The sequence below is a fragment of the Phyllostomus hastatus genome, unplaced genomic scaffold (assembly GCF_019186645.2).
Source record: "Phyllostomus hastatus isolate PE091 unplaced genomic scaffold, TTU_PhHast_1.1 phas_scaffold_60, whole genome shotgun sequence".
In the NCBI taxonomy this organism is placed as follows: Eukaryota; Metazoa; Chordata; class Mammalia; order Chiroptera; family Phyllostomidae; genus Phyllostomus; species Phyllostomus hastatus.
In genome coordinates, this window is record NW_025334038.1 from 292,557 (window position 1) to 307,099 (window position 14,543).

Below are 14,543 nucleotides of genomic sequence, written 5' to 3' on the forward strand. Positions count from 1 at the left end.
TAATTCACCTCTATTTTCTCTAACCTGCTTGATTTTCTAAAACTGAATAAAGCAATTCTGGTACAGTAAAACCAGAGCCAATGCTTCTCAACAACTTCAGTTAAAATACTTATAATTTCACAATCAAGGTAGATCACACAAATGGTACCTGCACACTATGGAACAGTAATGTGCCTGCTGTCCTTTTAATTATTTTCACTAATACATAGCAGTTTGTGCTTATCATCCCTGGTCTTTATGCCTCAAACATTCAGAATTTATTCCCAACTATAATTGAAAACTTTGGTTTTAACTTTAGAAAAGAATTTATTCTCCATATAGACGAGTTCTCACAGCAGCACACTAAATTATGAAAGACCACCCCCCACAAAAAAGTTTTTATTGCTTTACAATAAGCCAGCAATGAACATAGATGAATAATTATAAACATGACTTCTAAATTCTCAAAGGGAGTTACAGGACCAGAATGTGCTCCTACACTTAAAATGCTTTTGTTGAAACTAAAACCCACAGCTTCTGCTGAGAACTTTAATATTCTCAAGCAGAATCAATTTACGTAAGAAGCAAATAAACCTATTATCAAATTTACTGCCTATGTGTGATCACGTAATCGAAAATCTATTATATTCAATCCAGACAGTGCTATTATTGCACAATGCAGATGACCATCGTAAGTGCTTCATAGATCCTAACACCTTGTCTCTCTACAAACTCTTCTGCAGAAAGAGCTGTCAGGAAGTTTCCCAAAAGCCAACAATGTAGAGCAATATATGCCTCATTTCTACTTCTTTCTTCATGATGGAAAATTTGGTCAGTACTTAATTCAACCTGATAAAAAGCTTTGATTTCCATGCCAAATATCCCACTATATAAACAGGAAGCTCAAACTGGAATCAGGTATGAAAAGGTAATACACCTAAATCTTCAGATTATTCTGGAAATACTACCACCTTCCTTTCAGTGAGCTCCAAAAAACCGTGAATTGTCACCATTTTAATAACTTCAATCCAACAGTAAAAATGACACGGCAAATATTCTTAGCACTACCTAAAAATGGGGAGGGAAAGGAATGTGCCAACAAGATTTACGTGACTTGCCCAAAACTATAAATCTAAACCTGACTGTTGGAGAGTCTTTACCTAAAACTGCTTACTCTAAAAAACAGTACCAATCAACTGTTTTAAATTGTTATTTTTTTTAATCCAAGGTTTTTCTCTTTCTCCTGGACAAAGCACGGCATTTTTCGATTAGAACACACCAATCAGGCAAATTAACCTGACTGGGTGGCTTTATACTCACACACCAAACAGTCTAGCTGGCTGCCAGGGAAAAGGTTTCAAATCTTAGAAATTTATCACATGAAGTGCTAAAGATGTGTGTGAAAATGATTTTTAAATGTTTGCAAGAGCAAAATGTTAAGGCAACATCAGGAAACCAAGGTGTTTAAAACATTAAGCCCTACCCATCTTCCCTCCCAGTAAATAGAGCCAAGTGGTATGATGTTACTCAATCCTTTAGTATAAAAACTTCCCAATATCTTGAACTTGACTTTGCAGTTTAATTCTATATTTTGATGGCAGTAAAAGAGAGCTATAACTCCCTTGCAAAAAAATTCAACATCTGATTTATTCACCAGGCTTAAAATACAGGAAGAAAATACGTAATGAGTTTCCTTTGCTTAACAACCATCCTTTTTAATTATCTGTTTTCATACTATATCCAGGCTCTCCCTGTGCATGGATGGCTAATTTGGGTATAGAAAATATCAAGGACCACTTCTGAAGACTCACAAGAAAATAAACTTCTCAACTGGTATCAGGGTAAACAAGAAAGAAACTTTACCAAGAGACTGAGATTTGCACTTTTTGACAGAACTGAACTGGAGAGCAAATTCACTGAAACAACAAAAAAATACCTGTCCTTGTACAGGTTATTCTTTTACCCCCAAAGAAATGTCTCAATTATGATACACACCATACAGCTGGACAAGAAAACGAAGCGTGGTGCTTAGCAACAGGGCATGGTAACTACGGTGAGCAGTGCTGTGCTCACCCTCACTGGCAACCACTGAGATCAGCAGGGTCAGGCATGGGTAGAGTCTCCTATTTCTCTACACAAGCTGCTGCTGTCTCCTTATTGAAGCCCCGTATGGAGAGATCATAGACCACCTCCTCTACTTTCTTCACATCGTACTTCAAGCCATCATAGCGCTTCCTCAGGGAGTCGTTTTTCAGGTTGAGAAGGCGGAAACCAGAATCCAGCTCATTGATGAAAGTGGAGATGTGAAGGGGCCGGGAGTAGTCTCCAGCAGTCACACTGTTGACAGACAGCCTTGACTATATAAGGAAAGAGAAACTGGGATGCATTACAACATGGCTCCTTCTTAACATGTCCTCCAAATCACAATTACAAGACCCTCGGGCAACAAAACTTTTCCATTCTGTCTTCGATAATTACATTTTTGACAAATGCTTAATATTACTAACTTAATAACTTAAGAAACCATTCCCTTTTTGTTGGGAGTTTTTATGGTCTACAATTTTTCTTAATTATTATTAGTAAACCCATAGTAAATACCCTATAACAGCTCATGTTTTCATCTTAAGAATTATTTCTATAACATAATTTCTCAGGAAAGAGATTAAGGGATAAAAGCAAGAATAACTCATAAAGTTATGCAGGTAAGTTGTTCTTGAAAACAATTATATGACTTAACAATTACCAGGAACATGTTTTGACACTATTTTGAAACAAAGTGGCATTATCACCTTTTACAATTCACACATTAGTAAATATGCACAACTACCTCATCCTTGGAATTGGCATTTCTCTGATGACCAGCAAAACATAACACATACAGTGCACAGTCAGTGACAATCTGGTGACCAACAGAAGGTTTCTAAATAAATAGATACCCTGAATTTTTGTACCCACTTTAAAAAACGCCAGTGAAGTGGGAAGATCAAAAAAGCAAATGGCTCCAGGACCAGACAGCTTCACTAGTTAAATCTATCAACATTCAAAGAAAATTTAAGACCTAACTGGTGTGGCTCAGTTGGTTGGGCATTGTCCCACAGAGAAAAAGGTTGCCAGTTCGATTCCTGGTCAGGACACATGGCTGGGTTGCAGGTCCAGTCCCAGGTCAGGGCATGTACAAGAGGCAACCAATTGATGTTTCTCTTCCTCCCTTTCCCTCTCTCTAAAAATAAGTAAATAAAATCTATAAAAATAAAAAGAAAGAAAATATAATACCTACCCATCTCCAACTTTTCAAAAAAATTGAAGAGGGAGGAATGAATGCTTTCTAACTCACTTTACATGGCCAACATTATTCTGAAACCAAAACCAGGCAGGGACAACAACAACAAAAGGTTACAGGTCACTATCTCTGATAAACATATATGCAAAGGTCTTCAACAAAATACTAGCAAATCAAATACAACAATACTTTAAAAGGATCACACACCACAATCGAATGGAATTTACTGCAGAGACACAAGGATCGTTCAACATTGCAAATCAATGTGGCACATATTAACAAAACAAAGGCTAAAAATCATATGAACATCTAAATAGATGCAGAAAAAGCATTTGACAAGATACAACATCCATTTATGAGTAAAATAAAAGTCTCAATAAAATCAGTATAGAAGTACCTGAACAGCCATATATGACAGCCATATATGACAAACCCACAGCTAGCTAACTTCATACCCAACAGTGAAAAACTAAAAGCTTTTCCTCTAAGATAAGGAATAAAACAAAAATGCCAACTCCTACCGCTTTTATTCAACATAGTATTAGAAGTCCTAGCCAGAGAAATTAGGCAAGAAAAAGAAATAAAAGGAATCCAAATTGGAACCAAAGAAGTAAAACTGTCACTATTTTTTTTTTCATGTCATTTTGCAGATGACATGATTTTATATATACAAACCCTAAAGACTTCACCAGGAAGAACTATCAGAAATAATAAACAAAAACAGTAAAATTGCAAGATAATCAATATACAGAAATCTGTTGCATTTCTCTATATTAACAATGAACTATTAAAACAAGAAATTTTTTTAAAAAATCCCACCTACTATTACAACAGAAATAAATAAGAGCCCAGAAATAAACCCATACATGTATGAACAACTAGTTTACAACAAAGGAGCCAAGAATATACAATACAGAAAGTCTCTTCAATAAATGGTGTTGGGAAAACTGGACAGTCTTATGCAAAAGAAAGAAACTAGACCACTATTGTATTCCATACATAAAAATTAACTCAAAAGTGGTTAAAGAGTTAAATGTAAGACTTTATACAATAAAATACACAGACAGTCTTAGTGGTGTTTTTGTGAATATCTCTGAAGACAAGAGAAACAAAAAACAAAAACAAATGTGACTACATCAAACTTAAAAGCTTTTTCACAGTATCCATCCACGAAACCATCCACAAAACAAAAAAAGACAACCCACCAAATGGGAGAAGATATTTGCAAATGGGATTAATATCCAAAATATACAAAGAACTCATACAACTCAACAAAAGAAAGCTAATTAAACTTGGGCAGAGGGGGCGTAGGTGGACACGTTGTGCCTCCTAGAACAACCAAAACTAAGGACAAAAAAATTTAGAAACAAAAAAATAACCAGAACAGACAGAGAAATGAACTGTACCGAAATTTGACAACCATTCATCCAAACCAGTAAGAGGGGCGGAGTCAGAGGCCGACAGAAAGGGGTCGAGAGGTCCAGGGGTCCCAGTAGGAAAAAGCGGTGGCTGGCAGATGGGGGCGTGCAGGGCGGAGGCGGCAGTTGGCAGACCCCAGGCACGCAGAGGTGGCTGACGGACCGGTGGCAGGCCCCAGGCGCAGGAGGCAACGAGTAGACCCAGTGAGGTGCACAAGGCAGTTGGCTGTCTGTAGTCACACATTCACCCGCAGATAAAACAGGCAGTGACACAGATCGTACAACCCAGGGACCCAGTGTCGGGAAATAAAGCCTAAAAGCATCGCTTGAAAACACCTGTGGGAGTTAAGGTGCCAGGAAAATCTCCCAACCTCACAAGAGAGTCTTGGGGAGATCCCCACGGTCCTAGAACATACACAAGCTCATCCGCCCAGGAGCCAGCACCAGAAGGGCCCAATTTGCTTGTGGAAAGCAGCAGAGGGGACTGAAGTCCGAGGGAGAGCAGAGAGAGAGTGGAGCAAGTGCCGCTGTTCCCTCTCTGACCTCGCCCCCACGTACAGCGTCACAACCCAGCAACTGGGTTGCCCAACCCTGGTGAACACCTAAGGCTCTACCCCTCAATATGTAACAGGTGCAACAAGACCCCCCCCCCCACAAAAAGGCTCAAATAGAACAAACCAAAGCCCCACAGCCAATACTTTTAAGTGACCAAGATATAGCCACCTATCAGATGCACAATTCAAAGCACTGGCCATCAGGATGCTCACAGAATTGATTGATTTTGGTCGCAAACTAGATGAAAAAATGAAGGCCACACTAACTGAAATGAAGAAAAATGCAAAGGGAACCAATAGTGATGGAAAGAAAGCTGGGTCTCACATCAACAGAGTGGACCAGAAGGCAGAAAAAAACATACAATCAGAAAAGAATGAAGAAACAAGAATTCAAAAACATGAGGAGAGGCTTAGGAACCTCCAGGACATCTTTAAACATTCCAACATCCAAATTATGAGGGTACCAGAAGGAGAAGAGGGAGAGCAACAAGTGGAAACGTTATTTGAACAAATAATAAAGGAGAACTTGCCCAATCTGGCAAAGGAAAGAGACTTCCAGGAAGCTCAGAGAATCCCAAAGAAGTTGGACCCAAGGAGGAACACACCAAGGCACATCATAACTACATTACCCAAGATTAAAATGAAAGAGAGAATTCTAGAAGCAGCAACAGATAAGGAAACAGTCGCCTACAAAGGAGTTCCCATCAGGCTGTCAGCTGATTTCTCAAAAGAGACCTTGCAGGCAAGATTAGGGGCTCTAAAGAAGTATTCCAAGTCAGGAAAGGCAAGGACCTACATCCCAGATTGTTCTATCCAGCAAAGCTTTCATTTAAAATGGAAGGGCAGATAAAGCACTTCTCAGATAAGGCCAAGTTAAAGGAGTTCATCATCACCAAGCCCTTATTATATGAAATGTTAAAGGGACTTATCTAAGAAAAAGAAGATAAAAATATGAACAGTAAAAAGACATCAAACTCACAATTACTGACAGCCACACCTAAAACAAAAACAAACTAAGCAATCAACTAGAAGAGGAACAGAACCACAGAAATGGAGATCACATGGAGGGTTAGCAACAGGGGAGTGGGACGAGGAGAGAGGGGGAAAAGGTATGGAGAATAAGTAGCATAGACAGTAAGTAGAAAATAGACAGGGGGAGAGCAAGAATAGTATGGGAAATGTAGAAGCTAAAGAACTTATGACACATGGAACATGAAATAAAGGAGGGGAATGTGGGTGGGAGGGGGTGGGCAGGGTAGAGGGGAGTGAAGGGGGAAAATGGGACAACTATAATAGCATAATCAATTTTTAAAAATTTTTAAAAAGAAAAAGCAAAAAGGAAAAAAAATGGGCAGAGGATATGAAAAGTCATTTTTCTAAGAAAGACATACAGATAGCCAAACAGGTACATGAAGAGATGCTCAAATCACTAATCAGCAGAGAAATGCAAATTAAAACCACAGTGAGATTATCACCTCACACCTGTTAGGATGGCTACTATCAAAAAGATAATGTTTTGCTTTATGTAATGGCTTACTATACAAAGTTTTATAGGCATTTTGGGGACTTCAAAAAACAGAAGAGGGCTCACTGGGTTTAAGAGGTTGTGAATAAAAGAAACAATTTCAAAACCAAAATGGAAACAAACAAACTACATGGCAAGATGCACTGAGAAAAATAAGCTATGATAAAACCTTATTAAATAAAATTAATTAGGAACAAGTTTAGATGACAATGTAAATAAATTTAAATGAACATTTAAATTCTCCATTAAATACAAATGTGTTTATTTCAAGGATAAAGACTAAATTGAATACATCTAAAAGAGCAGGATGGCCTCATAAAAATCCTTTGAAAGGTATTGTAATGTAATTGAAAAGAGTGATTCATAATTGCCATATGAACTAGTAAAAGGGTACCTTTTAAAGAGAGTTTTAAAATTATTTAAGCTGTTCAGATAATAAATACTGGTGAGGATGCAGAGGAAAGGGAACCCTCACACACTGCTGACGGGAATGTAAACTGGTGCAGTCACTATGAAAAACAGTATGGAGAGCCCTCAAAAAACTAAGAATAGAACTACCATATGGTCTACCTATTCTACTTCTGGGTATTTATCCAAAAAATATAAAAACATCTATTTGAAAAGACATACACACCCTATCCTCACTGAAACATTATTTATAAGAGACAAAACATGAAAAAAACTTAAATGTCCATCAATGGATGAATGAACAAGGAAGTGGTACATTTACAATGGAAAACTACTCAGCCCTAAGAATGAAATCTTGTCATTTGTGACAACATGGATGTACCTTGAGGGTATTATGGCAAGTGAAATAAGATGGAAAACATAAATGCCATATGTTTGCACTTATATGTGGTATTTTAAAAAGCAAGTAAGTGTAAGTAAAACAAAACAAAAACAAATTCATAGATACAGACTGGTGGCGTTTACTTGAGATGTGGTCGGGGTGGTGGAAGCGAGCATGCAGTAGAGTATATAGATACCAAGGTATAACACTGTACACCTGAAATTTCTATGTTATTAACCAATGTTACTTCAATAAAAAAAATACAAAAAAAAATCAAATGGAAAATTACTAAGCATATTACCAGTTCACTAGCAAGAATTAAAATTCCTGAGAGATAATCTTCTACATCCAGATGAAATCCTTTCTCCCGATCTGGCTCAACTAAAAAAATATCAAAGTAAAGATAAGGTCATGATATGAACACAAATTAAGCCTTAGCATTTTTTTAAATGTGTGCGCGTGCACATACACACAATTTCCTCCAAGTAAATGGAAAAGGAATGCATCACAAACCCTTTTTTCTAATAATTTTTATTTTTAATTACAGTTGACATAAAATATTAACCCTGCCAACTAGACCTCACTGAGAATTTTTCTAGCTCTTAAGCAAAATTCAATTTTCCTTCCCATTATTCTCTCAAAAAGTAATACCACAAAGAATGGTATCTATTTATGTCAGAGAACAGCTATTTTCAGAAGATGAAGGGAAAAGCCTGCAACTGACTTCATATGGTTGTCAGGAGCACATACATGCACACATATAGGTATAGAGACACACAAGTGAGGAGACTAAACAGACAAAATGTTAACAAATAGTGAGTCTAAAGGGGTATAAACAGGTCTTCACTGTACTATTCTTCTAACTTTTCTATAGCCTTGAAATTTTTAAAAACTAAAATTTACAAACAAAATACTCAGGTACAAAGAACAAGCCACTACACATTTTTAGTTTTTGTTTCCAAGTAACTGGTTTTCCATATAGTTCACATTTGTTATAATACAAAGTATAAGCCAACAGCCCCTCCCACCAAAAATTAGCCTACTGTGCCCAAATCTGCAGATCAACACTAATGAAAACACTTACTGCCAAGAATTTCTGTAACTGCTTCTCGAGTCACTAGTGTTTCCGATTCCAAGTATACAACAAATGCTGCCAGGAAGACCAAGCGCTGCAACACAAACCTCCAGTGTTCATGGAATCTACATGAATACAAGCACATTTAGGTTGATGGAATAGAGACCTTTAAAAAAGATACCTTTAGTACAGTCCAATTCAAACATTTTAGAATTGGAATCCCTTTTCAAACAAAATTTTACATGAAACTGCAATATATAAAATATGTAAAAGCAACATGACATTTAAATGTATTGGATGGATTCAGTATAAATACTCCAAGTTCAAATTCATGACAATTACTTATTAAAAGTTTAATATATAAGCACGATCCAATTCATGAATACAAAAATTTACAACTGAAGACTATGGATTACAAGTTTAATGAATAAGAACAATGATACTACTCTGAGAAAAATAAATATTGGCAACTGAAGACTGATGAAAACAACTGTACATCAGCTTCAACACCTAACTCATTCCTACATTTTGTGTGTAGGATATCAAGGTAATCCTGATTCATACATACAAGAAATAACTATCATTGCAATCACTAAATAGACTTAAAACCTCAGGATACTACAATTAAACTAAGCTAGAAGCCTGAAAAAGAAATAGGAAATTACAACCCCTGGATATTTTGATATGCTTCCTGATTTTCAAATGTAGCAACAAATTCAGAAAAAGATTTCAACGCAATGAGTGCCAAACAAAATCTTCCAAGGACAAGATCAGCCGTAGGGCAGCCTGTATGTGATCTCTAAAGACCCTGACAATTCTGCTGTCCTGCTTTTTTTCTATGCTTCAGTTACTAGCTTAGCAGGGGTTGACAAACTTTCTCCTTGAAGGCCAAGATAGTAGCTATTTAAGCTTTGCAGGTCACTTTCAGTCTGTGTTACATATTCTTATTTGGCTATTTTTCTTTTTTAACAACATTGAAAATATAAAAGCAATTCTCAGCTTCCAGAGGCAGCAGGTCACAAGTAGTCTGCCTATCCCCGCTTTAAACACTGCTATGCAAAATTGTGCTATTCATTCTATATATGGCCCATATATGTGTCTTACAGGAATCTTTTTTCAGTAAGAAAACAAACATAAGTAGAAACTTTAGGTTCTTATATTTACCATATTTCATCAATATTCAGATGCAGTTTTTCTGTTTAGCATCTGTAAAATCAGGATTCATTTTACAATGTACATGTTTCACAAGTGTGACTGGCAATATTTCTTCCATGGAGGTACATAAAATAATGAACACTTTAAAATAAATGGTGGTGTAAATTCAACAATATATGGCATACAATATTAGATAAATATGTTACTTGGCAGTGAAATTCAAGCTTTGAGGTTAAACTCAAATCTATGTACATTCTGTCACCTAATTCCATAACCTTAATAGCATAGATAATGGGTCATCCAATTTCACAGGTAACTTAAATATATACTAAAAAGATATTCTCTGCTTTGACGTCATACAATAAACATTTTCAACTGCTTTTTCACTGCAAAAATTGTATTTTTAAGAAAATTTTGAAAATAAAAAAATCACTAATTTTGTCTCCCTTAAAATACCACCATTAACAGTTTGATTCTTTTTGTTGTTCTTCTACGTAGAGAGATTTTTACCTAGTTCTAGGCAATTGTTCAGTACATATTATTTTTCTGCCTTTCTTTTTTACTTAATGTTATAAAGTAGCGCTCCTATTTTTTACAAACCTGTAATACTGTTCAGCAGGGAACTTGGTCTTCAAAGACATTAGATGTGTTTTTACAGTACCAAAATATTCTCGAGCTTTCAAACACCTCTTTGGAACTGATCAAAAAAAGATAAAACATAAAAACTCAAGACTTAGAAAATTTCAAACACAGTTCTTCCTTAATAATCAAAGCAGTCTACCTGGAAATAAATCAACTTTTTTTTACAAAAGCTCATGACTAAATATGGGGTATGCATCACTTCTTTTTAACCTGGCTTTCAAAATTTCACCTCTAGTTTCTCTACTGAGTAACCAATACTGAAAAATAAATAAAAAGCTTCCTGAAAGGGAATGTTAGGAAACACACTGGTAAGCTATCATAAATAATCTCATCCTTACAGGGATGTGTACCAGATACTTTCCTAGATAGTCTTCAAAGAAGGCTTAAAGTTGAACTGCTTCTAGCTCTCATTATTTGGTCAAAAAGAAGTTTTATCAATTATTCTCAAGTAGGCTGACCAACAAATCATTAAGAAAAATGACTTACCTCCAACACCTGTAAATTACATTATTACATAATTCTCTATCTGAAAGTGTATTTCAACTCTTTCAATTGTGCTGGCCACATCTTACAATGGAGATTCCATGTCCTAATTTAGTATAATTGATCTCCATTCAACGGGCTAACTGTAAACACATTCAAAACACTTTACACTGGTCATTTCATATCTACAAATGCATATTAAACCACATCCAACCCTGGCTTGTGTCTCTCAGTGAACTGAGTGCACCTACAAACTGCAGGGTCACTGGTTTGATTCCCAGTCAGAGCACATGCTTGGGTTGCAGAGGTCCCCAGCTGGGACCGTGCGAGAGGCAGCCGAACCATGTTTCTCTCCCTTTTTCTCCCCCCATTCCCCTCTCTCTAAAAAATAAGCAAAATCTTTAAGCCATATGCAATGACTGAAAGGTTGGGGCTTTTTTTAAGTGCCAAATAAAAATTGCTAGATACACAAGTGAGCTATGATACTACCACCATTATCATCAGTCAATCTATCACAATAAAAATATTCCATATCAACACAAGTGGAAAATCAGCCAAAACACAGCATTCTGTAAACCTGTGAAAACGATCAACTCACCTACTTCCCCAAATTTATTCAACATCAAGCATGAGGGACATTTTTCATAATAAAATGATACAAAGTGGAAATGCCTTTTGAATGGAAAGTAACTCTTTAAATGAGATTAATCAATCAGATTAAAACCTTCAAATTAAAAAAAAAAAAGCACTTACTGTCTTGAAACCCAGCACCCTGATGGACCCCTTGCAATAGAGTTAAAATCTCCCGAGCTGTTTGTTCTAAACTCTGTACTACTTTTCGGATTTCCTAGAAAAAAATAAAAATCAAAGTATCAGATAAATTAAACACAATTATTATCATAGCCTCAAACCAATTCAAAACACTACAATCTTTACAAATCCTGAACTGGTACAGAAAACACCCAAGTCTGACTCCTGACTTTCCTACGTACTTCGTCTATGAGACCTTCAAGGAGTCATTCAAAAGCCTTAGGTTTCTCATGCAACCTTCAGAGGATAAGAAATACCCACCCACCCTAACTATGCCACGGGAACACTAAAAAAAATTGAAGGAGATAAGGTATCTAAACATAATTTGTAAAGAAAAGAATGAAATGCAAGACAAGGGAAGGGTATTTTTTCATTCATTCATTTTATAAATATTCACTGAGTACATTTATGTGCTACGCATTGTGTAAATACTGTAGAACCATGTGTAGTCCCCCTTCTTTCTGGCAGTTTGGAGGATGTTGAGGGAGACGGACACTTAAAAAAAATAAGAATCACACAAATTTCTTAAAATGTTAATGAGTTACTAGAAAGCATGACAAGCAAAAAAGGTCATTTGAACTGTGAAATCAAGAGAGGAATATAAGATAACCAGGAAGAGTGGACCGAAGCAAATTTCGGGAACAGCAGAGTACACGCAGAAACTGTGAGGCAGGCAACTATTTGGGGAACTGGAGAAATGAAAGGGAGGCAAAGTGAACATAATATACAACAGAAGACAACATAAAATAAGATTGGAGACAGAAAACACACGCCCACATGCCTGTGGGTCACACAGTTTTGGACTTTTTTATCCTACGTAGAATGAGAAGTCATAGTTTTAAAAGAATCCAGACGGTGCTTTGAAAACACCACCACATAAAACACACGTTATCTGAGGCGTTAACCAAGCCATTGACGTAAACAAGTGCTAAAAGGGAGGAAAACTGACACTGAAATGAGGGAACTGTCGCCGAGACAAGATCGAAATCAGAAACGTGAAAAGGAACGCGCTCTAGGCTGACACAAGAGCGGCATCCCCACAGCTCGAGACTGAGCGACAGAGAAGGGCCCAGCGCTATGTCCCATCTAAGCAAGGAAAGGGAAAGGGGATGGGAAGAGAAGAGGCTCACCTCCCGGATATCCTGCTCGGCAGCCAAAAAACCCTGTAGTTCCACGAAGATCTCGCTAACAGACATGGCGCCGGCTGTACAACTACCAGTGAGCGTGGCCAGAGGAGCCGGCTAAGTGCGTTCACCAGGCAATCAGTTTACAGTGGGTGTAAACGAAGCGACCACAACTACCACTTCCTCCGCTGGGGCCTGAGCTACTGCCGTCGCTGGGGTCCTCCGAGGCCCTCCGCGCGCAGGAAACCGGGCAGTCCGCCGCGAAGCCTGGGGTGCCGCCCACGGCCTCCAAAGCTGAGAGCGCTCGAAGGGCTGGTAACAGCATGGGTGAGTGGGCGGGGCTTCCCGAAGGCGGGGGAGGGGGAGACTTTCCACCAGGCACCACCGGAAACAGCCCGGAAAGAGGGCCCTCAGGGAAGGTGGGACTGAAGGAGGTGGGGGTGTGGCTTGGAGGTGGTGCGAGTCCTTCAATTAATTTGGAAAATGTGGAGATTACAGCCCAAGAATGAGAAAGAAGCAATGCGTTATATTTGCAGAAATACAGGGGAAAATAAGAGTATGTGGGATGGGATGGGAGCAAAAATTTTATCCTTGCGCTTTTAATGCCTTCTCTGTATGTATTGATATTATCTGTTTTTAAATTATATAACTTCACACATCTTGTTAACCAATGGTCGCTGGTGCCAATTCAACGCCAACAGGACTCCACAATTTGGGATGTGGTGAGAAAGGAAGCTTTATTCAGTAGAAAGTAGCAATTATGATGCAGCACAACTGTGAGGAGGCCCTGGGTCGATGTTTCTCTCTGCTAGATAGTTTCTACAGTTTCACGCTGGTCTGCTCTGAGCTGGTTAGTTCCCAGCAAAAGGAAACACAGGCTGGAGAAAATGCCCTTCCAGAGACAGGGGCGGGGCGCGGAATCTGCTTATACAGACAGAAGGCTCTAAAGCACCTGGTTCCTTAATGGGTTGTCCTCATGCAAATGAGGACTCCAAATCTTCACAGTCTCATAAATTCACAAGACCCTGTCCTGATTGGTCCAAATGAGCCACTCCGGGCAGTGATGAAGCGAATATAGTTGCACAGCTCCAATTGAACAGGGAAAGACTCAGTCCTATGAATTGAAATAGGATTCCAGGATTCCTCCGAAGTGTTGGCTCAGATGGCAGAAATAGTGCAGGCAAGCACTTCCGCGCACCTTTCTCCATGAAGTGCAGTTTGCATGAGAAGTTCCTGTGTAAACGTGGCTGCTAGGCTTGGGTTTGTTTGTTTTCTAATTTGAGACGAGTTGGCCACCCGTAGCCCTTTTTAGTAGATATTTTCTTTCTTAGGGTCCGTAGTGTACAGTAGGAAATTTCTCTTATACTCAACTAACATCTTCCCCCAATTCCACTTCCTTGACAAAAGCACTGTAAAGATTTCATTTGTCCTTGCATATCAACTGAATGATAATTTATTGTTTGCTTTGTGCCAGACGTTATTCTAAAACTTTTCATGAGGGTCATATGTTATCTCCTAAAACTTCTGTGAAGTTGATACTGTTGTTGAAGTGAAATGATCATGGTAACAGATTAATTGACTTTCCAAAGGTCATAGGCAGCTAGTAAATATTAAAACATAAAACCTAATGGTTTTCTACATCTGGCCAAGATGGAGGTGTAGGTAGACCCACTGTGCCTCCTCCCACAACCAAAAGAAGGATGACAAC

General features: G+C 38.0%; 1 protein-coding gene across 2 annotated transcripts; it reads right to left on the bottom strand.

The window, feature by feature from the left end:
• Positions 1 to 286: 286 nt before the first annotated feature.
• On the bottom strand, positions 287 to 13,047 carry TSN (translin). Of its 2 annotated transcripts, XM_045826001.1 has the most exons (6): positions 12,842 to 13,047; positions 11,655 to 11,748; positions 10,377 to 10,473; positions 8,631 to 8,746; positions 7,848 to 7,927; positions 287 to 2,336 (listed from the first exon to the last, which is right to left on the bottom strand). In XM_045826001.1, exons 1-6 carry the CDS (start codon positions 12,905 to 12,907, stop codon positions 2,103 to 2,105), a joined length of 687 nt encoding a protein of 228 aa, XP_045681957.1. In that variant the 5' UTR covers positions 12,908 to 13,047; the 3' UTR covers positions 287 to 2,102. The 2 variants fall into 2 exon arrangements, with proteins under 2 accessions (XP_045681957.1, XP_045681958.1); XM_045826002.1 differs by lacking the exon at positions 7,848 to 7,927 and having other exon boundaries at positions 2,263 to 2,336.
• Positions 13,048 to 14,543: the final 1,496 nt, after the last annotated feature.